We start from the raw sequence: 27,344 nt of genomic DNA, 5'->3' as shown, positions 1-27,344 counted from the left end.
ACTTATTTAATGTGACAGTAAACATGAAATTTACTAAGAAAAGCTTTGTGATTTGCTTTATTTACATCCTTCATTCCATATTATTAAATTTAGTGACTTAGAACCAAATTAAAACATGTGGAACAGATCTTTTTTTAAAATTTTGACTGAAACTATATATGTTTTCTCCCTAGAGAGACAGTGGCAGCATGTACACAAAATTCAACGAGATTTTCATGTAAACGTTTCTTACTGAAATATTTTTCTTAAAAACCAAGTTTATTATTTCAAATATTCTTTCACCTAGCTACATGAGACCAATAAACACCATTAAATATCTTCAAAGATACGAATTTCTCATTTTGAGTAATTTATATAAATATTTCAAAAACTTGTTTTCTCCTTTCAGTAGGTACATGTTAGCTAGCAAGTGAAAAACAAATTTAGAATGTAATGATAGCTCCATAAACACTAATTTTTTCAAATTTCTATTAAATATTTCATATCTTAAGTTATTGTATGAAAACTGCATAGCAGGTAGAATCTTTTATGTGCTGATGATACTTTTCCAAATGTCTTTGTTCATTTTGACAAGGGAAAAACTCTGTTTATTATTTGAATCACTTCTAACATAAATTGATGATGTTCCCTTATTTTTTTCCTGATTGATGCAAAAATTCTTTACTTTGCCAGAAACATTAATAGAACAAAAACGGATATTCTGATAAAATGTATTTAGAACCTTCAACTTTTAATGATACAACTCTTGAACATCTTTGCACCCAAATTTTATATCATTAGCAACAAATCTCTACATTTTTGTTGAGTAGAAATACTTTTCATTCCAGAAGTAAAGATTACTTTCACCTTGCACTGAGTCCTATAGTTTAAACAGATGTTCCAGATTGTTCTAAATATATATATATATACATATATACATATATATGTTCTACATTGTTATTTATTATTAACATAATTTCTTCACTGTACTCCTGCACACTCAAAGAACTTCTTTACAAAACTTAAGAAGAATTATGAACAGCTTCATGGTAAAATTTATACTATTAATTACAGCATTTATCAAGGCTATTATTATACTATTCTCTAATTAGCAGGGACTTATTTTAATATTTTTACTTTTTCAATTTTAAAAATCAAAGAAGAAGGAACATGTCATAAGGCCAGCATTATCCTGGTAATAAAGCCAAATAGAGACATTACGATAAAAGAAAAACTACAGATCAGTATCTCTTATGAATACTGATACAAGTCTTCAAGAATGTACCAGTAAAAAGGAATTCAGTAACTTATTAAAAAAGATTATACAGCATGATCAAGTGAGATTTATTCCTGGAATGGAAGGATAGTTCAAGATATGAAAGTCAATCAGGACAACAAACTACATTAACAAAATTTGGATAAAAAATCCCTAATCTTCTTGACTGATACAGAAAAAGCACTTAGCTGAGTTTAATACACTTTCATGATAAAAACACTGAACAAAGTAGGAAGAGAGGGAAAATATCTCATCATAATAAAAGCCATATATGAAAACCCACAATGAACATTAGAATGAGTGACAAAAGACCGAGACTATCTTATCCTCTAAGATTAGGAATAAGCAAGGATGCCAAATTTCACCACTTTCTATTCAATACAGTACTGGAAGTTCTCGCCACAACAATCAGGCAAGCAAAATGAAAGGCCTCCAAACTGGGAAGGAAGAAGCAAAATTCTCTGTCTGCAGATGTATGTTTTTATATGTACAAAGTCCCAAAGATTCTATCAAAAAAACTGTTAGAATATATTAATTCAGCAAAGTTGCAGAAGACAAATTCAACAATTAAGAATCAGTTGAATTGCCATACATGAGCAATGAACAATCTGAAAAAGAAATTACAAAAACAATTCCATTTATATTACCATCAAAAGATTAAAATGCTTAGGAATCTATTTAACCAAGGAGGTGAAAGACATGTATAATGAAAAAACATAAAACACTCCTAAAAGAAATTAAGTAAGACATAAATGGAAACATACCCATCTTCATGGATTGGAAGACTTTATACTGTTAAGATGTCAATACTACTCAAAGCAATCCACAGTTTCAATGCAATCTCTGTCAAAATCCCAATGACAATTTTTGCAGAAAAAGAAAAATCCATGCTAAAATTCATATAGAATCTAAAGAGGCCCTGAACAGGTAAAACAATCTCCAAAAAGATGAAAAAAGCAAGAGGACTCACACCTCTGGATTTCAACATGATGACAAAGCTTTAGTAATCAAAATAATGTGATAAATGCACAAAGGATAAACATACAGATCAATGGAACAAAATAGAGAGCCCAGAAATAAATCCTTGCATATATGGCCAAATGATTTTTGACAAGAATACCAAGACCATTCAATGGGGAAAGGACAGTCTTTGCAACAAATGGCGCTGAAAAAAAAATGAATAACCACATGCAAAAGAATAAAGGTAGATCCTTACCTCATTCCATATACAAAATTCAACTCAAAATTGTTCAAGGAGATAAGCAACAGGGATATATTGTACAGCACAGGGATTCAGAGCCATTATCTTATAATAACACTTAATGGAGTATAATCTTTAAAAACAATCGTTATGCTCTACACTTGAAACTAACATGATACTGGAAACCAACTATACTTCAATTTTTTTAAAAAGGGTCAAAAGAGTTTCCCGGTGGCCTAGTGGTTAAGGATCCAGTGCTGTCACTGCTGCGGCATGGGTGTGATCCCTGGCGTGGCAGAGAAAAAGGTGGGGGGTGTCAAAGAACTAAATGTATTGACTGGGAGGTTAGGGTTAGGAGATGTATACTATTACATTTAGAAAGGATAACAACAAGGTCACACCCTATAGTACAGAGAACTATGTCTAGTATTCTGAGTTAGATCATGATGGAAAAGAATATTAAAAAGGAATGTATATACATGCATAATTGAGTCACTCTGCTGTATAGCAGAGACTGGAACAACATTGTAAGTCAACTACACTTTAATAAGAAAAACAATTTTTTTTTTTTGGTCTTTCTGCCCTCTCTTGGGCTGCTCCCGCGGCAATATGGAGGTTCCCAGGCTAGGGGTCAAATCGGAGCTGTAGCTGCCAGCCTACGCCAGAGCCACAGCAACACGGGATCCGAGCCGCGTCTGCAACCTACACCACAGCTCATGGCAACGCTGGATCGTTAACCCACTGAGCAAGGGCAGGGATCGAACCCACAACCTCATGGTTCCTAGTCAGATTTGTTAACCACTGCGCCACGACGGGAACTCCAGAAAAACAATTTTTTAAAGAACTAAATGTAAGACCTAAAATTATAAAACTCTTCGACCAAAAAATAGTACAAAGCTTTACAACACTGAATTTGGAAATGATTTACTGGATAAGGCAACAAAGGCACAGGCAATAAAAGAAAAAATAAGAAAAATTGAATTTCTTGATAATTTTGTGTATCTAAAGATACTATCAACATAGTAGAACACCAACCCATAAAACTGGAGAAAATATTTGCAAATCATACCTGATAAGGGATTAATATACAGAATACATAAGTAATCCTAAAACTCAACAACAGAAAAACAATAAATTCAAAACTGGGCAAAAGAGCTGAATAGACATTTTTCCAAAGAAGATACACAAATGGCCAAAGAAAACATGAAAAGATGCTCAACACCACTAATTATAAGGGAAATGCAAATCAAAATTATGGTATGACCTCACATCCATTAAAGTAGATACTATCAAGAAACAAACAAACAAACAAAAAAACAAGTTTGGTAAGGATATGGAAAAACTCAAACACTTGTGCACTGTAGATGAAATTTTTAAAAGGTTGCAGCTATGTGGAAAATAGTATGGTGGTTCCTCAAAAACTTAAAAATAAAACTGTAATATGGACCAGTGATTCCACTTTGAATATATACCCAAAAGAACTGAAAGCAGGTTTTAATCAATATTTGCATACCCATGTTCATAGCAGCTTTATTCACTGTAGCTTAAACGAGGAAGCAACCCAAGTGTCCACTGACTGATGAACGGGTAAGCACAGTGTGATATATACATACCAGGAAATATTATTCAGCCTTAAAAAGGAAGAAGAAAATACTAACATATGTTACAACACAGATGAACCTTCAGTACATTATGCTAAATGATATGTTACAAAAACACAAATACCATATGATCCCACATACAAGAGTAGTCAAATCAGAGACAAAGAAAGTATAATGGTGGTTTCCAGGGGCTACTGGAGGAAGGGTAATGAGGCACTATTGTTATTTAGAGGTTCAAGTTTTACAAGTCTGAAAAAGAGATGGTGATTATGATTGCACATTACGAACATGGCTAATACCACTGAACTCCATACTTAAAAATAGTTAAGAAGGTAAATTTTATACTATGTGTATTTTATCACAAGAAAAAAAAATTGAACAAAAAGTTTAACATAGTAGATAGCTTTTCTTGCTCTTCACACAGCACGTTGGGACCTACCTCTAACATAGTACTTAAAATATTATTACAAAATTTCCTGTTCAAGTACTCTTCCTTAAAAGAGTACTCTCAACTTGTCAAAGCAAGTGTCTTCAGTGTTTAGTAGAGAAGTGCCTATTCCAGGACATAAAGGAGGCAACAGAATATGGCTGATGAGATATCAGGTTCTGAAGTGAGGTTGCTGGGGTTTGCATATCAACTCCATCATTTACTAGGTTTGCAAACTTGAGCAAGTCACTAAACCTCTTGAAGCCTCATATTTCTCAGGCATAAGATGGAAATAAAAATACTACTATCTTATTAGGTTGTTTAAAGAATTAAAATGATACATAAAATTTTTATTGTTATATTTTATACTGTTATTAAAATTACTCAACAGATTTTGCTGAATTCAATTGACTAAACTCTTTAAACTGCTTAAAATTATTACATCACAGTTAAATTTAATGAGGCTAATGAGAAATCTCTCCAGTCCACTCATTGACAGATAGGCTAGGTTCTCTAATTGGACTATTCTAATTCTGGAAAAACTATATACATTCTATAACTTGCACATCTTTACTCTAGATTTCTGTTAAATGGAAATAGTAGTATTTGTTTCAGCCACAAGTCAAAAGATTTCACAAACTGCCCTTTCATTCTAGAGATATTGATAAAGTACATTCCACCTTCTACATTTTATAAATCTTAATATATTAATGACTTAAAACATAAAAACTATATTTTAACTTAATATATACAGTCTCACGAAACCAACTCACTAAAGAACCTATTGTACACTTACTCAGATGGCTGGTTTCAGTTACAGTATTATTTTTAATAAGCTTCTGCTGAAAAGGTCATTTCTCACAAAATGATGATGATGGAAGCTTGTTACATGACATTAAAGAAATGACAACAAAGGTAGTACATGATTATGTGTAATATATTCCTGTTTCATTTGAAGTATGAGTTAAAAAAAAAACCTACAACCATAAACAAATAAAAATTCTAGGCTATAGCTAAGAAGAATAAAATTGCCTATTCTGAGAGAGAAGAAAATTGAAGTTTCAAGTGGCATTCACAGATTCCTCTTTCTTCCTTCTCCCAAATTATAGTACAATGTAATAAAAGTTTAAAATAAAGTTTAAATAATACAGGACTTTCATAAACTCATTATTTCATCAAATTATTCCAAGTCTTACTTCCTTCAATTTAAGTAAATTGAGTCTTACCTCCTGATTAAATGTACGTGCCATTTCATTAAGAAGTGAAGAAAAGAAACTAGTGTTTTGTAGCAGGACTCGACCCATAACTCCAAGATATGTTGACATCACTACAGGATACCTCTGCACAATTAAAATACAGCATTCATAAAACTGTGTTATGTACAAGTAAAAACAATTGTAAGCAATCACTGACATAGTAACAATCAAGAGGGATATGAAATAACAACATTCCTCTCCATACTGCTTCTTTAGAATGAACTGACAATAGTGCTTGAGTTTTAACTTACTAATATACATCATATAAGGTATACAGATGTATTACATGTAAATATAAATATAGGAACAGAGAAAGAGTATTTGCCAATGGCCTATTTATACATTTACATTGTTTTAAATGCTTCTAACATACACAGTTAGTGGCTCTATTAAGAGCCTGACTTAGAAAATAACTTAATGTTTTCATATATTGAGTATATAACAAAACTAGCACTGTTTTTTTCCCTATTCTTTTTTTTTTCTTTTTAGGGCCGCACTTGAGGCATATGGAAGTTCCCAGGGTAGGAGTCAAGTGGAGCTGCAGCTACAGGGCTATGCCACAGTCACAGAAACGCTAGATCTGAGCCATGTCTGTGACCTACACCACGGTTACAGCAACACTGGATTCTTAACACACTAAGCCAGGCCAGGGATCGAACCCGCATCCTCATGGATCCTAGTCAGACACATTACCGCTGAGCCACGACAGGAACTCCCTTACCCCATTCTTCTGCTTAAATGTTTATGTACAAATACACATGCGTATGAGTGAAAGAGATGAGAATATCAAAGCAAGTCTATACTTTCCTAAGTGGAGACAGAAAAGGCAAAGCTGTATAACTACCCAGAAATTGACTTAATTTACTTCCAAATAATCAAATGATAAGAAAAGCTTTCTTTTTATATCTAACAATAAGGAAATAATTTTCCAATGAATAATGAAAATAATTAATATAGGACCCTAGAATACAATACTAACCTTAGAAGCTTAAGAAAAAAATCTTACCTCCCCTTCTATAATACCTGTGAAAACACAGGGTAGAATTGGCTGAAACATTTGTGGGCCTAATACTGGGTTCACTTTAAGGGCATTTTCCACAACCTAAAAACCAGAAAGACACATTGGTTATACTTAAAAATGCAAGTCAATGCTTTAAGCAAAACACAAGTAAGGAAAACATTTTAAATATCACATACCTAATCTAAGAATATACAAAAGTTTATCAAGTACTTGATATTCTGGCACTAGACACACTTTTATAAAATGATCCATTAAAAATTACAATTTGAGGAAGTTCCTGTTGTGGCGCAGTGGAAACGAATCCGACTAGGAACCGTGAGGCTGCGGGTTCGATCCCTGGCCTCGCTCAGTGGGTTAAGGATGAGGCATTGCCGTGAGCTGTGGTGTAGGTCGTAGACATGGCTCGGATCTGGCATTGCCATGGCTGTGATGTGGGCCAGCAGCTGAAGCTTCACTTAGACCGCTAGCTTGGGAACCTCATATGCCATGCGTGCGGCCCTCAAAAGACCAAAATAAATAAATAAATAAATAAAAATAAAAAAATAAAGTGAAAATCTCTTTTAAAAAAATTACAATTTGATTTAAGTGTCTATTATTTAGACACAGCTATACCTCTTGCATAGAATTATAATTAATCACATTCTGATAACATAGGTACCACATAGTTAATATAATTCTTATCTTCACATTTTAAACAAAGAACCTCTCTACAGGATAGGGGAGGTCCCTGGTGGTCTAGTGGTTAGGACTTGGCACTTTCACTGCTGCAGCCCAGGTTCAATCCCTGGTTTGGGAACTGAGATGCCACATCAAGTCACCGCATGCCACAGCCAAAAAAAAGAGAATCAGGATAAAAGATATCATAGTTCTTGACTAAAAGCAATAGGAGAGCATAAGATTCAGAATAAGATTAAATCTGATCTCAATAAGATTTATTCTGTTAGAAAATTTTAGATTTGGAATAAAGAAGGGGAAGTGCACATACACTGTAGACTGAGAGTCTCAAAGGTAGATGTCACCACACAGTCTGTCTTATCTACAAACGGAAAGTAAGGCCATCTGCTGATTGTTAGACACACATTAACTTCACTCCTCTCCTGAAAAACCACTAAAATTATAGTAAAAATATTTTAAAGGGAAGGGGGCATAATTTTAAAGAACAAAAGGAATGAGAGAGAGATGAATATTAGAAGCTACAAAGAAGAAATTCAAAAAGTAACTGACTTAGAGAAAGCTGAAACCTAAGGGTGCAACAGAGAAAGCTGAGAGCAACTCGATGTACTTCACATGTATCTTCTGATCTCTCCCCACCAAAACCCACAGGAATTAGCAGAGCCATACATCTCTGGAAAGGAACGTAGAAGAAAAGCTAAAAAATAAGATTGGCTGGAAGTCTAGTAAGAAAGAGATTGCCAGATATTCCCAAATCTGCCTATCTGGGCAAATGATTCTCCCGCTCCAGGAGAAGACAATGTATTTTCTTTAAGGAGTCTTAAGAGAGGGACTTTTCAGATGAAAAGGGACCAACAGCATCCCGTACAATTAATTAAAATAAACCTACATCAAATTAAACCTACAATGACAATACATATCACTGTAACATTTCAGAATACTAGGAATGAGAAGTAAAAAAAAAAAAAAACTATAAGCTTGGGGAGAAGGAGTAAGGGGCGGGTGGTCAGTCTGGTTCTGAAAGAGACTTCTTTAGGAAAATAAATGAATAAAACCCTGATGGGTCAATGTGTCGGGGCATATTGAACAGAGACAAGTGGCAGAGAATTTAGTGCAAGTAAAAAATTACGCCAAAAAATTATTAATTCCAAAGATTACAAAGTTTGTACAGAAATGGAAAAGTAGTCACATACTTAGATTGTGACTTCTAAAATATAAATCCACTGAAATGTACCATTCAATATAATCTAGCTCTCTGTTGTTATGCATTTTCTTTATATATAAAGGTACAGATAGTGTTGTGTAAATGATTCATTTATTTCAGAGCTAAAATGGAGTCTTTGTTTCAAAGAGGTTAGGAACCATAGAAATGGAGAGATTCTGAAAAATTATGCAGCAAAAGGCCATAATCAGACTTAGAGTCAGGGGTTGTGGATCAGAAGCAAGAGAAAATTCAGAAAGTAGAACTGATCAGATATAGAAAACCAAATGAACAGCTGACCAAAGGTAAACAAGTCTGAGATTACTCCTGGTTTTCATGTTTCATCAATGGGCGCAATCATAGTACCATTAATAATAATGAGGCTTTGCTTTGGACAGGTTGAACTTGAGATACCTGTGAGAAAACCCACACGGAATGGTACTATATTATTTCCACACACATGATACTCTACAGTCCACTTTCCAAGGAAGGTATTGCAGCCGTGATCTAAAGTCATAGAGTTCAAATTATGACTATTTCCATTCTGAAGAAGGTTCTTTAATAATGTTCAAAATCCTACCAAAGATTTTGATCAGCAGCACTGTTTTCAGTTCTAAACAAGATTTGGAAAAACACATCCTCTGATTTCAGTGTAATGAACAATTTTTTTATATTTTAAGTGAAATCCATGTATATCCAGATGGCCAAACATTTCCAAGACAGAAATAACACTAAAGATAACTCTAAAGTAGTAACAGGTAGTTTAAAATAAGGTATTACAGATATTAAGAGATTTAAGTCATACTCTTCTTGCAGGGGAATCATTACATTCTCAGGGATTTTAACATGTTTGAGGTGTTTTAATATACTTAGTTGTTGTGTTTTGTTTTGAGATTCAAATTGTTCCATCATTAGCAAGTGGGATCTCCTTCAAGGTGATTGCTACATCCTTCTGTCAGAATCCCACCCTCTCTTTCTTCTGGCATAAGGAGATCTCCCAGTCCATCTTGTGTTACTCCTGATTGAGCTCTGAAGTCAAGTAGCAGGACACAATATTTACAGACCATCTAGGTTCTGAGGCACTTACTGCTACTGGACTGACACTGCTTCCAAGTCTTCGCTTACACAGCACTAGGAAAGGAAATCGATTTTTCTCTTCCCAAAAAGTATATACAAATAATTCACCACATCCAATGTAAGATCACAGCATTTTGTATAACTTCTTTGATTTTTATAGTTGCATCTTTCTTCCCTTACATTGAAAAATCTTAGGTTCTAATAACCCAAACTTACTCACCTCCAACTGCTATGTACAAAAATGTCCACATATATACATGCGGGTTTCAAAATAACAATACCAATATTACTGATAACGGTGACACTACTGAAAGCAATTTCTTTTCCCTGTTTCTCTTTTTGTTCTAATGTTATATCCCACCAGGGATGTACATGTAAAATTCTATGAAATAAAGTTACTTGAAATATTTTTCTCAGATGACTTATGCCACCAACAGGATAATAGTTATATTCAAATGTTTCAGGTTTTTTTTTTTTTCATTTAAAATCTTTAGGAACTGCTCTTACTTTACCATTTTAAATCATGTAAAATATCTATGTGGCTCCAAAACTAAAAGTACAATACAGATATATATCCTGAAAGATCTAGCTTCCATTCTCTCTCCCTCTTCCCCCTACAAACCGCCTTTACTGACATGGTTTATTTTTCCAGTGCTATGTTGCACTCTTACTCCAGAAACTATTTGCAAACAAAAAAATAAAAATAAAAATAAAACAAAATAAAATAAAAAACCAAATCACTCAGAGTTCCCGTCGTGGCTCAGTAGAAACGAATCCGACTAGGAACCATGAGGTTGCGGGTTCAATCCCTGGCCTCGCTCAGTGGGTTAAGGATCTCACGTTGCTGTGAGCTGTGGTGTAGGTTGCAGACACAGCTTGGATATGGCATTGCTGTGGCTGTGGTGTAGGCTGACGGCTACAGCTCCGATTTGACCCCTAGCTTGGGAACCTACATATGCCACGGGTGCAGCCCCCCAAAGACAAAAAGACAAAAAAAAAAAAAACACTCTAAAACTATGTATAGAGATTGTCTTCATTCCTTTCAAAGGCTGCATGGTACTCCTCTGTGTGGCTGAATAAACTGCTGTATACCTCCTAGCATTCAGTCACCTATTACTAATTATTTTATTTTTTTATCAGCATTTTGCTATTATAAATAAAACTTCTGAATTTTAGTTTTAATCCATCCCTTTTCTGAAGATACTTAAAACAGTTTAGAAACAGACTGTTTTTATAATCCGTGTGAAAAATGTAGGCTTCTGTTTTGTGTCTTGCGCTCAATTTTCTTGACTTAGGCTTACTCTGCATACAAATCGGTTAAGAGCACAGATCTTGAAGGCATAACGCTTACATGGTTCTAATACTTACTAGCTGTGTGACCTTGGAGAAGATATGTACCTCTCTGTGATTTAATTTCTCATCTGTAAAAATGGGGAAAAGAGCACTACTACTGTCATAGGTTTATGTGAGGATTAAGTGAACTTTATGTTATGTGCTTAGCATATGTGTGTGGCATACAGTAAATGTTAGTATTAGCTATAATTATTACAGAATAAATTATACCTTAAAAATATCTGTGCCTTCTTAATAAGGCTTATCACAGTGAATGAAAGCAACACGACTCACTCTTGATGAGACTGTAAGCGGCTTTCGGCAGGAAAGAGCTCTTTGTGGGATGCCCCTTTTGTCTTGTAACTAACCTTAAACCAGGCACCCCCAGGGTCTACTCATCTCTGGTCCAAGCACAGATTTCAAATCTTTTGATCACAAAATACCTTGCCTAACCTGCTGCTTCTTTCTGTAGATCAAGAAGTAGAAATGAAGAATACGTAATTAACAGATGACCAGATCTCTTTCCCAGCTTCCCCTTCAGTAATCTCACAAGCAAATTGTGTGAACAGGATACTATCTAAAGAAAGATCAAGAAGTCTGCATACAGTAGGGATGGCAAAGACTCTAACCCTTATGTCAATAATTAACTGAGATTACTTCCCTTTAAAAACTTTCATGGTTGAGGAGAATCTTCAGAGATGGTTTTTTGGGAGATGTTGAGTCTACCATCGCCCTGGACTGCCAGCATTCTGATTAAAAACTACATGCTACCAAAATTTGCCTGTCTCTTAGGTACTGATTTTTGACTAGCAAGCACCCAAACCTGAGTTCAAGAGCAGGACTGTGACAAAAAAAAAAATTTCTAAACTCAAAGTAGCTGTAAACATATAGATATATTTAAAATTTTTTTAAAATTTAACAATTTAATTTGAGTATTTTTAGAATATAACTGTATTCATCTAGATAACCTGTTCCGAGTCACAGAATACATAAAGCCTATTTTTGCTCTTAACCATTTGCTCCTAAAGTAGGCATACTTGTCTCTCTATCCAATTTTCATAACACAATAATTTTCTGCTTCAAAGAACAAAGAAGTTACTTCCAGATACTGTCAGAAATTAGTATAACAGTAAAGTAGAGTCAAAAATATATTAACAATATTATATAGCATACTATATAAAGGAACAGTATCAGAGGGATATTTAAAAATTTAAAAAGAGCTAATATTAAAAACTATTATTATGGCTTTACTGGAACCCTGAGAATAGAAAAATGCCAAAAGTATTGAGAGTTCTCTCAGCTTTCAAGTACAAGCATAAAAGCACCATTATCCTAAAATATTCCTTTATATAAAAACACAACTAATTTATTCATGGTAATTAGTATATTCCTAGTATTTAATAGCCATTTAATAAATAATAAAATCCAGTTTCTGAGATTTTTAAATCAAATACAGAGGCTTAGCTCCAGTAATGTTATGTAAAAATACAGTTTTAAACACATTATTAAATTGTAAATTTTTTATTCAAGTATTTATATCCTATTAATGACCTCCTGCTGACATACTCAGAGAGAAACTGTTTTAATGTGTTAAATGTTAACAATATATATGTGGGTAGTAATTTGTGCTGAATCATTTAGTCAAAAAAATATAAGGTACACATGGGAAAAGGAAAGAGAAAAAACCTACTCCATGGAGACTAAACAACATGCTACTAAAAAACCAATGGGTCAATGAGGAAATCAAAAAGGAAATTAAAAACTACCTTGAAACAAATGATAATGAAGACACAACCTCTCAAAATCTATGGGATGCTGCGAAAGCAGTGCTCAGAGGGAAATTTATAGCAATCCAGGCCTTTCTCAAAAAAGAAGAAAGATCCCAAATTGACAACTTAACCCTCCACCTAAACGAATTAGAAAAAGAAGAACAAAAAAGTCCTAAAGTCAGCAGAAGGAAGGAAATTATAAAGATCGAAGAAGAAATCAATAAAATAGAGACTCAAAAAACAATAGAGAAAATTAATAAAACCAAGAGCTGGTTCTTTGAAAAGGTGAACAAAATTGACAAACCCCTGGCCAGACTCACTAAAAAGAGGAGAGAAAGAACCCAAATAACCAAAACTATAAATGAAAAAGGAGAAATCACAACGGATACAGCAGAAATACAAAAAACCATAAGAGAATACTATGAACAACTGTATGGCAACAAGTTTGACAATCTGGAAGAAATGGACAATTTTCTAGAATCTTACAGCCTGCCAAAACTGAATCAAGCAGAAACAGACCAACTGAACAGACCGATCACTAGAAATGAAATTGAAGAGGTCATAAAATCACTCCCTACAAATAAAAGTCCAGGACCAGATGGCTTCACAGGTGAATTTTATCAAACATATAAAGAGGAATTGGTGCCCATCCTCCTTAAACTCTTTCAAAAGGTTGAAGAAGAAGGAATACTCCCAAAGACATTCTATGAGGCCACCATCACCCTCATTCCAAAACCAGACAGAGATACCACCAAAAAAGAAAACTATCGCCCAATATCATTGATGAATATAGATGCAAAATTCTCAACAAAATCTTAGCCAACTGAATCCAACAACATATCAAAAAAATTATACACCATGACCAGGTTGGGTTCATCCCAGGTTCACAAGGATGGTTCAACATACGCAAATCAATCAGCATCATACACCACATTAACAAAAAAAAGGTCAAAAATCATATGATCATCTCAATAGACGCAGAAAAAGCATTTGACAAAGTTCAACATCCATTCATGATCAAGACCCTCGCCAAAGTGGGTATAGAGGGAACATTTCTGAATATAATCAAAGCCATTTATGATAAACCCACAGCAAATATAATCCTCAATGGGGAAAAACTGAAAGCCTTCTCACTCAAATCTGGAACAAGACAGGGATGCCCACTCTCACCACTGCTCTTCAACATAGTTTTGGAAGTCTTAGCCACAGCAATTAGACAAACAAAAGAAATAAAAGGCATCCATATAGGAAGAGAAGAGATCAAACTGTCACTGTATGCAGATGATATGATACTATACCTAGAAAACCCTAAGGACTCAACCCCAAAACTCTTGAACTGATTAATAAATTCAGCAAAGTGGCAGGATATAAGATTAACATTCAGAAGTCAGTTGCATTTCTGTATACCAGCAATGAAACATTAGAAAAGGAATACAAAAAAATGATACCTTTTAAAATTGTACCTCACAAAATCAAATACCTCGGAACACACCTGACCAAGGAGGTAAAGGACCTATATGCCGAGAACTATAAAACCTTAATCAAAGAGATCAAAGAAGATGTAAAGAAATGGAAAGATATTCCATGTTCCTGGATTGGAAAAATCAATATTGTGAAAATGGCCATCCTACCCAAAGCAATCTACAGATTCAATGCAATCCCTATCAAATTACCCATGACATTGTTCACAGAACTAGAACAAACAATCCAAACATTTATATGGAACAACAAAAGACCCAGAATCGCCAAAGCAATCCTGAGAAACAAAAACCAAGCAGGAGGCATAACTCTCCCAGACTTCAAGAAATACTACAAAGCCACAGTCATCAAAACAGTGTGGTACTGGTACCAAAACAGACAGACAGACCAATGGAACAGAATCGAGAATCCGGAAATAAACCCTGACACCTATGGTCAATTAATCTTTGACAAGGGAGGCAAGAACATAAAATGGGAAAAGGAAAGTCTATTCAGTAAGCATTGCTGGGAAACCTGGACAGCTGCATGCAAAGCAATGAGACTAGAACACACCCTCACACCATGCACAAAAATAAACTCCAAATGGCTGAAAGACTTAAATATACGACAGGACACCATCAAACTCCTAGAAGAAACATAGGCAAAACACTCTCTGACATCAACATCATGAATATTTTCTCAGGTCAGTCTCCCAAAGCAATAGAAATTAGAGCAAAAATAAACCCATGGGACCTCATCAAACTGAAAAGCTTTTGCACAGCAAAGGAAACCCAAAAGAAAACAAAAAGACAACTTACAGAATGGGAGAAAATGGTTTCCAATGATGCAACTGACAAGGGCTTAATCTCTAGAATATACAAGCAACTTATACAACTCAACAGCAAAAAAGCCAATCAATCAATGGAAAAATGGGCAAAAGACCTGAAAAGACTGTTCTCCAAGGAAGATATACAGATGGCCAACAAACACATGAAAAAATGCTCAACATCGCTGATTATAAGAGAAATGCAAATCAAAACTACCATGAGATACCACCTCACACCAGTCAGAATGGCCATCATTAATAAATCCACAAATAACAAGTGCTGGAGGGGCTGTGGAGAAAAGGGAACCCTCCTGCACTGCTGGTGGGAATGTAAACTGGTACAGCCACTATGGAGAACAGTTTGGAGATACCTTAGAAATCTATACATAGAACTTCCATATGACCCTGCAATCCCACTCTTGGGCATCTATCCGGACAAAGCTCTACTTAAAAGAGACACATGCACCCGCATGTTCATTGCAGCCCTATTCACAATAGCCAGGACATGGAAACAATCCAAATGTCCATCGACAGATGATTGGATTCGGAAGAGGTGGTATATATACACAATGGAATACTACTCAGCCATAAAAAAGGATGACATAATGCCATTTGCAGCAACATGGATGGAACTAGAGAATCTCATGCTGAGTGAAATGAGCCAGAAAGACAAAGACAAATACCATATGATATCACTTATAACTGGAATCTAATATCCAGCACAAATGAACATCTCCTCAGAAAAGAAAATCATGGACTTGGAGAAGAGACTTGTGGTTGCCTGATGGGAGGGGGAGGGAGTGGGAGGGATCGGGAGCTTGGGCTTATCAGACACAACCTAGAATAGATTTATAAGGAGATCCTGCTGAATAGCATTGAGAACTATGTCTAGATACTCATGTTGCAACATAAGAAAGGGTGGGGGAAAAAAACTGTAACTGCAATGTATACATCTAAGGATGACCTGACCCCCTTGCTGTACAGTGGGAAAATAATTAAAAAAAAAAAAAAAAAAGTGAAAAAAAAAATATATAAGGTACAACTGGGAGACAAATAATGACATTACCATCTTTCACTTCAAAGGAAAGAGAAGCAAATAGATTTCTTTCTAGTAAAATTGTGAGGGTAATGTTGTATATTATGTAAATATGAAATTGTCCATTAATAAAAAAAAATTGTTACAGACTGTTACTCTGAAAATTAAGAAAGAATTAAAAACAATTAATTTTAAAAAGTCAGCTGAGATATGCGGATCTGGAAAAAAAGTAAAGCTCTATCACTGAGTAAATCACCTACTTAAATTACAAAAATTTAACTAACATACTCTTTACTTTAAAAAAGTATTTGTTTAGAAGAAATGGTCAAAGGAATAATAAGTAGAATAACTTAGTTTGTTTTATTTTTCTTACAAAGATCTTACAACCAAATAAATTATTTGGTCTAAAACTGGTAACTGGTTTTTCCCCAAAGGGAGATTATATAATTTGATAACTATATAATCAAATAAAAATAACTAACACTTATATTAGCAGATTACATGCTAGGCAATGCTAGAAGTGCTTTATACATATAAATTCATGTAATCCTCACCTCAACCCTAGGAAGTAGGTCATGTTTTTATCTCAATTTTACAAATGGAAAATGAGAAACAGAGATTAACTTGCTCAACTCACACAGCTGTGAAGTCCACAGCCAATATTCTAACCCTAGAAGTTTTGCTTAAGATGCCAGCTCTGATTATTTTGTAAGAATATAATTAAAAACAAATAGTAAGAAAAAAGAAAATATTCTCCTTAGGACATATCCTAAAAACTTGTCTCATTTTTAAAATAAATTTCACAATCCCATTCCATATGACTCAGAACAAGGTATTTTTCAACAATTACTTTACTAATAATATTACAGAAAAGCAAGAGAAAAAAAAAGTTCAAGTTTTTTCTGATAGGTGTTTAAACTTCATAAGAAGCAAACTTTTTCCATCCCTTAGAATTTAAGGTTATAATTTAACACAGGGATTTCAAATAATCCATAGTTATAGATTAACAAAAATCATGTTATATATATATATATATGATAAGCAAAATAATTTAAGCCCAGAATGTATTCAAGAATGTGTTAAGCAGCAGAGCTAGGTGTGCACACCAAGGCACAGTTCAAGGAGAGAATACATTCCAAAGGCACTGTTAGTATCTACTAGGTTTAGGATCACAGAAAAAAGCTTACAATCCAGAAGAGAAGAAAGACAAAACACATACACACTAAAAAATGTTTAAAAGCAACATCAAAATGGCAGGGCATTCTCTCTCAAATTTCTATCCCCCCAATTGCCAATTAATTATTTCTCAAATAGAATTAAGTCCAAAATACCAACTCCTAGTTGTCTCCTTTTCTTTCAGAGAAAAAATTATCACCAAGGCAAAAGATGAGCTAAGATTCTATAAGACAGATGAAGTTCCTCTATACAATTATATATTGCTACTACATGAAAGTCCTGGACCAGGGACTGAATCCAAGCGGCAGCTGTAACCTACGCCACAGCTACTACAATGCCAGATCCTTTAATCCATGGGCCAGGCAGAGGATTCTCCAAAATGACCTGAGCCACCACACCATAGTGGGAATTATGGAGCAGACACATGATGGTAGACTAAGCCCTTAGTAGCCACAACCAGAGATTCCTACTATAACTCCTTCAGAGCCCACAAACAAGGGTAGGCCCTTAATCCATTATGATTATGACTGGTGCCCTTATAAAAAGAGAAAAGAGAGACAGAAGGATAATGTCATGTAACAGGGATTGGAATAATGCACATACAAGCCACAGAAGCGAGAGACTACTGGCAACCACCAGAAGCTAACAGAAAGGCATGAAATAGATTCTTCCCTAGAGTCGAGAGCATGGCCCTGACAACATCTTGACATCAGATTTTTAATTTCCAGAACCTTATGAGAGAGATAATCACTATAAACATTATAAGTTAGTTTCTGTTGTTTTAAGCCATCCAGTTTGTGCTGCTTTGTTATGGCAGCCCTAGGTAACAAATACATTCCTTAATGATATAGCCACTTTTTTTAATTGCTTTTTTTTTTAGGGCCACGCTGAGGCATACATAAGTTCCCAGGCTAGGGGTCGAATAGGAGCTATAGCTGTCAGCCTATGCCACAGCCACAGCAACGTCAGATCCGAGCCACATCTGTGACCTACACCACAGCTCATGCTAGGCCAGATCCTTAACCCACTAAGCAAAGCCAAGGATCAAACTCGCATCCTCATGGATTCTAGTCAGACTTGTTTCCACTTCACCACAAAAGGAATTCCTGATATTGCCACTTTTTTCTCATCACTTTATAATTTAACACTTCAGCAATCTGGCATGTGAAACCCTCTAATCTACAGAGACTAAAGGTTTTAAATAACACCATTATTCATACCCTCAACAGACAATCCTCACAGCAATCCCTCTGTTCTCAGTCTTGTTCACGTCTCTGCAGTATTTAACTCTGTACTAGTCTATTTTACCCTGCTAGGATTGCCAGAATTAGTAAATTACCCTAACCCTACCAAATATTTAAGACTCAGCTCCCATTACAACTCTTTCTCCCTGAAAAACGTTCTCTGCAAAATGCCGGATGATACAATCACCTCTATACTCCCAGAGTAACATAAAGCAAATAGCTAACAATGACTCATAGTAGAAAGTGCTCATGAAAATCACCTGGGGAGCTTTTCAAAAAGAAATACTAACATCTAATGTCCTATTCAAATTTTCAAAAAGTTCAGTAGGTAATTCTGAGCTATCGCTAATACAAAACCACTACTTACATAACACACTAAATATAGACTGATTGTTCACTTGCTTCCTTCCCCCCAAAGAATGAACTACTCAAGAGCAGAAACTGTGGTTTTCATACCAAGTGTGCTTAGAAGAAAGCAATGAATACCAATAACCAGGGTTGACAAATTACATCCTTGGGCCAAATCTATACAACTGCATAATTTTGTAAAGAAAGAATTGTTGGATATAGCCATGCTCATTAATTTACATGTCTTCTATGACTGCATTCAATCTACAGCAGAAGATATAAATATCTGGGACAAAGACTGCATAGCCCACCAAAAACTAAAAAACCTGGTCCTTCCAAAAAAGTTTGCTGATCCCTGAGCTACATGGTGAATGACTAAACAATCAGCAATGATACTAAATGCAATGAATTTGAAAATCAGGTTACATGCATATTAACACAGATATCTGGAGCTTTATATATACCTAAGTGTGTTTAATAAACATCTGAAGAACAGCACATAAAATAGTATAATGCCAGAATAAGTGCCAACTGATGATTACACTTAGTAGTTACACCCATTTGCACAAACATATACTCATTTAGTCCCCCAAATATACTATGGATTGCTGCTATGATTACTGATTAAACACATTTCTTACAATGAAGCTCTTTGAGAGAATACTTTTTCATTTCACTGGGAGGAAATCTAATAGTTTTTGGGATCTAAAGCAACACTACAGCTAGCAATTTAAAAAATGCAGCTTTGTTATATTACAGAAATACTTCACCTAGATAGCTCTCATATTTAACTTAAAACTTAGCTAAGAAATCAGTGGGTTAAGGATCCAGTGTTGCCATTAGCTGTGGTGTAGGTCGTAGATGTGGCTCGGATCTGGTGTTGCTGGGCTGTGGTATAGGCCAGCAGCAACAGCTGATTGGAACCCTAGCCTGGGAACTTCCATATGCTGTGGGTGTGGCCCTAAAAAGACCAAAAAAAAAAAAAAAATAGAAACAAAAAAGAGATGCTTTTAACAACTGCACCTTCTTACAAAGTCCATACAAAATGTGTGTATGTATGTGTGTGTGTATATATATATACTCAAAAAATATTTATTTATATATTTATGTTTATAGTAAAATATACTATTTTATCTTTATAATATATAAGTGTAATATATATATATACACAACTCAGAAGCTTAATTATACACAATTATATATAATAAAGATAATATATAATGAATCTATAAAGATTAACTTAGAACCCATGGTTTCTCCTCTGTTTTTAAGTTTTTGTTTTTGTTTGAGGTACAACTGACATATAACATTATATTATTTCAAATATACAACATAATGATTCAATACTGGTTCTTAGTTATATACAATCCATACAAACTTGGCACTCTGTGATAGTCAATCCAAATTAAAAGTACCAAATTATACTGCAAAAATTATGTCCTAAAACCAAGCAAACAAACTGTCAGGGTGAAAAGTATCAGATGTGACCAGCTTATGAATAATTTATAGAAATTTCTAAAGCCTTGCCATACAAAGCGAAGGATGGGGGTCCCATCAGCAGAAACGTTAAAAATGTGGAAACTGCATTTTAATAATATCCTCAGAGGATCTCCATACACAATCAAATTTGAGATCTCTGGCCAAGGGGTATTAGATTAATTTAATACTGCTAAAAGAAAATATTCTGTCTAGAATTACTCCTTCCCTTCTTGTCAAACATCCAAATGCCAATGAAAGTCCAATTTCACAAAATATAAATGGAAAACTTATAACAATATTCATTATAAGGATGACAATACCTTGAGCACTTGAACTTGACCTTCTGAAGTAATTTCCTCTAGCAGTTCACAAAAGGACTGACATAGACCTACTGCATATGTCTGAAACACAACGAAAAGTAAAAATATACATATGAATATATCTTCAATATTAAAAAAGACATAAAATTCAATTTGAGACTCAATCTATTTTCTCTCTTTTTTTTTCTTTTTTTTTTTTTGGCATTTCTTGGGCCGCTCCCGCGGCATATGGAGGTTCCCAGGCTAGGGGTCTAATTGGAGCTGTAGCCACCAGCCTATGCCAGAGGCACAGCAAGGCAGGATCCGTGTCACGTCTGCGACCTACATCACAGCTCACAGCAACGCCGGATGGTTAACCCACTGAGCAAGGCCAGGGATCGAACCCGCAACCTCATGGTTCCTAGTCAGATTCGTTAACCGCTGCGCCACGACGGGAACTCCTCAATCTATTTTAGAATTAGATACTAAAGGTCTAAGCACATACAGTTTCAGATAGAACTCTTTAGGAAAAATTCAAGAAACAAAAATATAGCTTATGGCTATTCTAATTTTGTAGAAATACAACAACATATTTACTTGTACAGCATTATTTTCACAACATAATTCAGGGACCTACATCACATTCACTCTGCAGTGAGCAATGTTTATGAAGTTTTTCCCTCTACAAAGCAATAGATCAATCTTTTAAATTTTGAAAAAGTACCTCCTGATTTCAAATAAGAAACAATCAAAATAATAACTACATACATTTTCACAATGCAAAAACTACAACATACCTGCAAAAATTCTGTTGACGATAAAAAGATATAACCATTGATGATCTTAAAGCAGGTTCTGAGATTTTCTGAACTTAGTTCTGCCAAAATAAGTTTTTTTAAAGGAAAATTAAATCATTGTTCGAAATCGGTTTGGGTTTTTTTTTTTTGCCCTTTTTTTTTTAGGGCCACACTCGCGGCATACAGAGGTTCCCAGGCTAAGGGTCGAACTGGAGCTGTAGCTACCAGCCTACACCACAGCCACAGCAACGCCAGATCCGAGCCACATCTGCAACCTACACCACAGCTCGTGACAACACCAGATCCTTAACCTACTGAGCAAAGCCAGGGAGTGAACCTGCATCCTCATGTATGCTAGTCATATTAGTTTCCGCTGAGCCACGGCAGGAACTCCCAAAATCAGTTTAAATGAAGTGATTTATTTAAAGCTAAGTTATATATCCTACTTTACAAATCTTTTCTGAATGCTATTCATACTGCTAGCACATGGATATCTCTCTAAAAACTGGCATTAATGTGTAACTTGATGCTTTCACATATACCTCCCACTAGTTAAGACAATTTAGAAAATACAAAACTCCCTTTTCTTTCCTTTCAAAGAACTACATGATCCAACCTTTCATTTCAAACCACATTTCTAGTACCAGCATGGCAAACAACATGCAACTGAATCATTTTAGCACCATATTTTGACATCTGCTTAAATGGGTTTTCTCAATAAGCATTTACAGAGTGTCTACTGGCTCTGAACATACTATCCTACTTATGAAAAGAGTCCCTGTTATACTTCAAAAATTATATTGTTTTACATAGTCTCAATCTTTGGGCATTGTTCTTCAAATCTGCTCCACTATTAAACTCCCACACATAAAAAATGTTGTTAAAGATGTTATTACCAGAATACTATAGGAAAGGGATATTGTTTATAGATATACTATTTCAACTCCAAAGCAAAAACTATTTTGTTAAAACTGAATATGATTAAGTGTTTATGCAGTGTTATTTTACATGTCTTACCACATAAAATGATACAATAAAATATAGATTATATGTATATAATTATACAGATCAAAACATGACCCCAAATTATCACCTGTATCTACAACCTTTCATTTTGTGTAGCTAATATTTTAGAAATTATATTCACTTGCAATAGGACAGACAAAAAAAGTGTTACCTGGCTAAATAATGGCTTAGGCCCTGAGTTCTTATCTAACTCATATCCTAGCAAAGTGAGAAGACATTCTATTCAGATGAGAATTACCCATTTTCTTTCACAAGAAAATGACAATCCTACCCCAAGCTCAAAATATGTTTTTAAGGAATTATTTCCTATACTTTAAGATTTACAACATTAGCTTAAAATGATGATGTAGAGAGGACAGAGACTAACCAACTTGTTACCATGCGAAGACATAAAAATAATAACAAAGGCTGTCACCTAAATATTTTTGGCAACAGAAGTAAGACAAAGTCTCAGTATAAAGGGGTAGACAGTTACATTGGATAAAGTTACTCTCATGCAACACTGGTTGTTATTTTCTCAAGGAGAAAGCTCAATCAAGTCTGGATTTGTGCACAATGTGGAGCAGACCAAAAATGAACAGCACACTGATTGGCAACCACTGTGGTAAGTAAGGCATTAGTGTCTACATTTAAGTGAGGACTTAGAATAGCTTCATTCCAGGCATGTCGGCGAATATAATTTCTAAAACAATGACATCTAAAATTTAATCGAGATCTGTGAAGAAGGAAACAATATTTAAGAAAGACTCATTTTAAAAACCATAGCATCTCTCTCTTCTTACAGTTATCTTAAAAGCTATCTCTGGATCAACTTACACAAGTAAATACTCAAGCAATTAGGGTACCTCATACTGCCTTCCATGCCTTCACACTACTAAGGATAACATTTACTACATCTTCTAGGGCATGCTATCATGAGCAAATTTTAAACATTATAATAAAAACATAGGCCTAAGGTTAATAAATTTATCTATTTTAAGGTATTTTTAACATTGTTCATTATATCCATGAGTTTCTACTAAGACTCTGACAAAAAGTATTGTTTGGTCCCAGTGTCAGAAGCAGCTGTACTTTAACCATTGCAATGGATCTGTATTTATTTTCAGGCCCTGCAAATAATTTAATTCAAATGTTTTCAATCATGGGTAATTCTGCCCACTAAGGGACATCTGGCAATGAATAAAAACTTTGGTTTTTTTTTTTTTTTTTTTTTTTTTTTTGTCTTTTTGCCGTTTCTTGGGCCGCTCCCACGGCATATGGAGTTTCCCAGGCTAGGGGTCGAATAGAAGCTGTAGCCAGAGCCACAGCAATGCTGGATCCAAGCCGCATCTGTGACCTACACCACAGCTCACGGCAACAATGGATCCTTAACCCACTGAGCAAGGGCGGGGATCGAAACCACAACCTCATGGTTCCCAGTCTGATTCGTTAACCACTGAGCCACGACGGGAACTCCTAAAAACTTTGGTTGTTAAAACTAGCATCTAGTGCATTGCAACTAAGTTTGCTATTAAGCTTCCTACAATGCACTGTACAGCCTCTCACAAAAAAAGAATTACCTGGCCCAAAATGTCAAAACTGTCTAGAGTGAAATCACTAATTTAAGTGATCGCGTCTTTCTCTCACAGAGAGCTCTGAGTCAAATCTGAAGTCTACCAAATGCCCAGTTATGCTATATACACATATAATTTATTAGTCTAACTGTAATTTATACTTCGCTCCCTTTGTTTTTCTCTATACTTTTTCTATTTTTTAAATTTGTACTTTCAGGTTACATTTTATTTTTTCTAAGTTTCTATAAAGGGGAGAAAGAAGAAATTATTGAATAATGTTATAGTTTCAACAAGAATCCAATTCTGTTTAACCACACTAGTTAATGTTTATGCTTAGAAATAAAAACTATAATAGTTTCTTCTTTTATTTCAAATTCTGAGAATATATGATAGCTAAAATGCGTAAGATAGCTTACATTATCATGAAAGCAAGTTCATTCCAAATTAAATGAGAAGTTATCAGTAGAAAAATTTTATTGGAGTTCCCACCATGGCTCAGTGGTTAACAAATCTGACTAGGAACCATGAGGTTGTGGGTTCGATCCCTGGCCTTGCTCAGTGGGTTAAGGATCCGGCGTTGCCATGAGCTGTGGTGTAGGTCGAAGACATGGCTTGGATCCCACGTTGCTGTGGCTCTGGCATAGACCGGGGGATACAGCTCTGATTAGACCCTTAGCCTGGGAATCTCCATATGCCACAGGAGTGGCCCTAGAAAAGGCAAAAAGACAAAAAAAGAAAGAAAGAAAAAAAATTTCACTGGTCAAGGGACATTAGTTTGGCATTTATAAGAACATGGATAATAGCCAGTAAGATGTTTATCTTTTAAGCAACAAGAATACTAAGAAAATTAACACCAAAAAAAGATGAAAAGGATTTTAAAAACAAGCCTTTAGGACTAATTATTAAAATTAGTTAAAGACTCTGGCTCCACATAAACTACCTTTACTACTACTTACACTTCGGGGAAAAATATATATTTTAGCCTTAGATTTACTGACATTTAATTAACATATCCTAAAAATCATTAACTTAAACATCAGTATGGTTGGTTTTATGTCTTGTAAAGTAAAATGAGAATCTTCCTACCAGTGGCTTTATTTCTATTTAGAAAAAAAAACAATAGCTATCATATTCTTTGTGTGTGTGTGTGAGTTTAGGGCTGCATCCATGGCATGTGGAGATTCCCAGGCTATCCGTCTAATTGGAGCGGTAGCCGCTGGCCTATGCCACAGCCAGAGCAACTTCAGATCCGAGCCTTGTCTTTGACCTACACCACTGCTCATGGCAACACAGGATCCTTGACCCGCTGAGTGAGGCCAGGGCCAGGGATCGAACCTGCAACCTCATGGTTCCTAGTTGGATTCATCTCCCATAAATGAGGGAACTTCTTATTTATTTTTATTTAATTTATATATGTATATATATATTTTTTAAATTGTACTGTAGTACCTACTGAAATTTATCCTCAAAATAGTGTTAAAAGGTTAGAATAGGATCAGTTATATGTTTTTTTTCTGGTGCATCATCATACCTCAGTAATATTTTTCCTCTAATAATACTGCTCATTACAAATAAGTTATCAGAAGAGATAGTCTTCAGATATTGCCATTAGAATTATGCCCTTTAACTAGTGTTTTCCTACATAAATGCCTCTCTTGATGATATTATTCAGTCAGTATACCCAAAGTTGTTTTGTTTTTTGCCTTTTTAGGGCCGCACCCCTAGCACATGGATGTTCCCTAGCTAGGGGTTGAACCAGTGCTGCAGAGGCCTACCTACACCACAGCCACAGCAACATGGAATCTGAGCAGCGTCTGCAACCTACACCACAGCTCATGGCAATGCTGGATCCTTAAAGCACTGAGTAAGGCCAGGGATCAAACCGGCATCCTTATGGATACTAGTTGGGTTCATTTCCGCTGAGCCACAATGAGAACTCCCAGTATACACAAAGTTCTAATGAAGGAATTAGAGATGTTCCATTTTAAAGAGTGGGAACTCTGACAGGAAAAAACTTAATTTTTACATTTTGTAAATAAACGATTTTTTTAAATGGTAGTATTTTGCTGATTGAAAAAGAAGAATGGGTCAGTAAATAGCACTGTATATAGTTCTTAAATACTCCATGAGGTTTAAATGTGAATCTGCACTGGTAAGATCCCTTACAAAATAACAACTTGGAGTTCCCGTTGTGGCGCAGGTGGAAATGAATCCAACTAGGAACCATGAGGTTGCAGGTTTAATCCCTGGCCTTCCTTGCTCAGTGGGTTAAGGATCCAGTGCTGCCATGAGCTGTGGTGTAGGTTGCAGACGCAGCTCATATCCCGCATTGCTGTGGCTGTGGCTGCGGCTATGGCTGGCTGTGGCCAGCAGCGGTAGCTCCCATTAGATCCCTAGCCTGAGAACCTCCATGTGCCGTGGGTGTGGCCTAAAAAGCAAAAAAAAAAAAACCCTTAAAATATATTTTTATATTTTTTAAATTTAAGATATTACATACTTTGAATATTAGCTGATATAGAATAGAATAGTATTGATTTTCTATTATTAATTATCATCAGAATACAAGTTCGGATTGGAAAAAAGAATCTAACTAGACATCATCCATGGTGGCTAACAGAGACTTAGAGTCTACTTCTAGCAGTGTCTGGTGTCATGTGCCAAAGTTTTGCTTCAAAACAGTAAGCTTCCCCAGACACTAAAAGAAACTTATGGTTACCAAAGGGAAAAGGCATTGGGAGAGAGGGATGGGTTAGAGGTTGGGGATTGGCAAATGCCACTTTTGTACATGGAATGGATGATCAATGGGGACCTGCTGTATAATCACAGAGAAATCTACTCAATGTTCTGTGATAACCTGTATGAAAATGGATATGTGTACAAGTATGGCTGAATCAGCGTTTCCATTGTGGTGCAGTGGAAACGAATCCAACTAGGAACCATGAGGTTGCTGGTTCAATCCCTGGCCTCACTCAGTGTGTTAAGGATCCATCGTTACCATGAGCTGTGGTATAGGTCGCAGATGCAGCTCAGCTCTGGCATTGCTGTGGCTGTGGTGTAGGCCAGCAGGCTACAGTGATGATTAGACCCCTAGCCTGGGAACCTCCATATGCCATGGGCATGGCCCTAAAAAGACAAAAGACTATGGTGGGGGGGGGAAGCTTGGCTGAATCACTTTGCTGTACAGCAGAAATTAACATAACATTGTAAATGAACTATAATAACATTTTAAAAATGAAAAAATTTTAGAAAAACATTACACTTCCTGATTTCAACTCATAAACCTATAATAC

At 35.3% G+C, this 27,344-nt stretch overlaps 1 protein-coding gene and 1 non-coding gene across 4 annotated transcripts in view; one reads left to right on the top strand and one right to left on the bottom strand.

The window, feature by feature from the left end:
• Nucleotides 1-27,344, bottom strand: part of IPO11 (importin 11) — a 214,251-nt gene that overhangs the window by 68,563 nt on the left and 118,344 nt on the right. For all 3 annotated transcript variants that reach the window (XM_021077043.1, XM_021077044.1, XM_021077045.1), the window contains exons 23-26: nucleotides 21,476-21,555; nucleotides 20,700-20,780; nucleotides 6,747-6,842; nucleotides 5,711-5,824 (exon numbers count right to left, since the gene is read on the bottom strand). In XM_021077043.1, the coding sequence (XP_020932702.1) occupies nucleotides 5,711-5,824; nucleotides 6,747-6,842; nucleotides 20,700-20,780; nucleotides 21,476-21,555 (371 nt within the window). The remainder of the gene's footprint in view (nucleotides 1-5,710; nucleotides 5,825-6,746; nucleotides 6,843-20,699; nucleotides 20,781-21,475; nucleotides 21,556-27,344) is intronic.
• Nucleotides 7,486-7,557, top strand: TRNAE-UUC. Its single transcript has one exon. It is a non-coding gene; the product is annotated as a tRNA-Glu (tRNA).

Source organism: Sus scrofa, chromosome 16 (genome assembly GCF_000003025.6).
Source record: "Sus scrofa isolate TJ Tabasco breed Duroc chromosome 16, Sscrofa11.1, whole genome shotgun sequence".
Classification (NCBI taxonomy): Eukaryota; Metazoa; Chordata; class Mammalia; order Artiodactyla; family Suidae; genus Sus; species Sus scrofa.
This window is presented reverse-complemented; position numbering and strand designations above follow the sequence as displayed.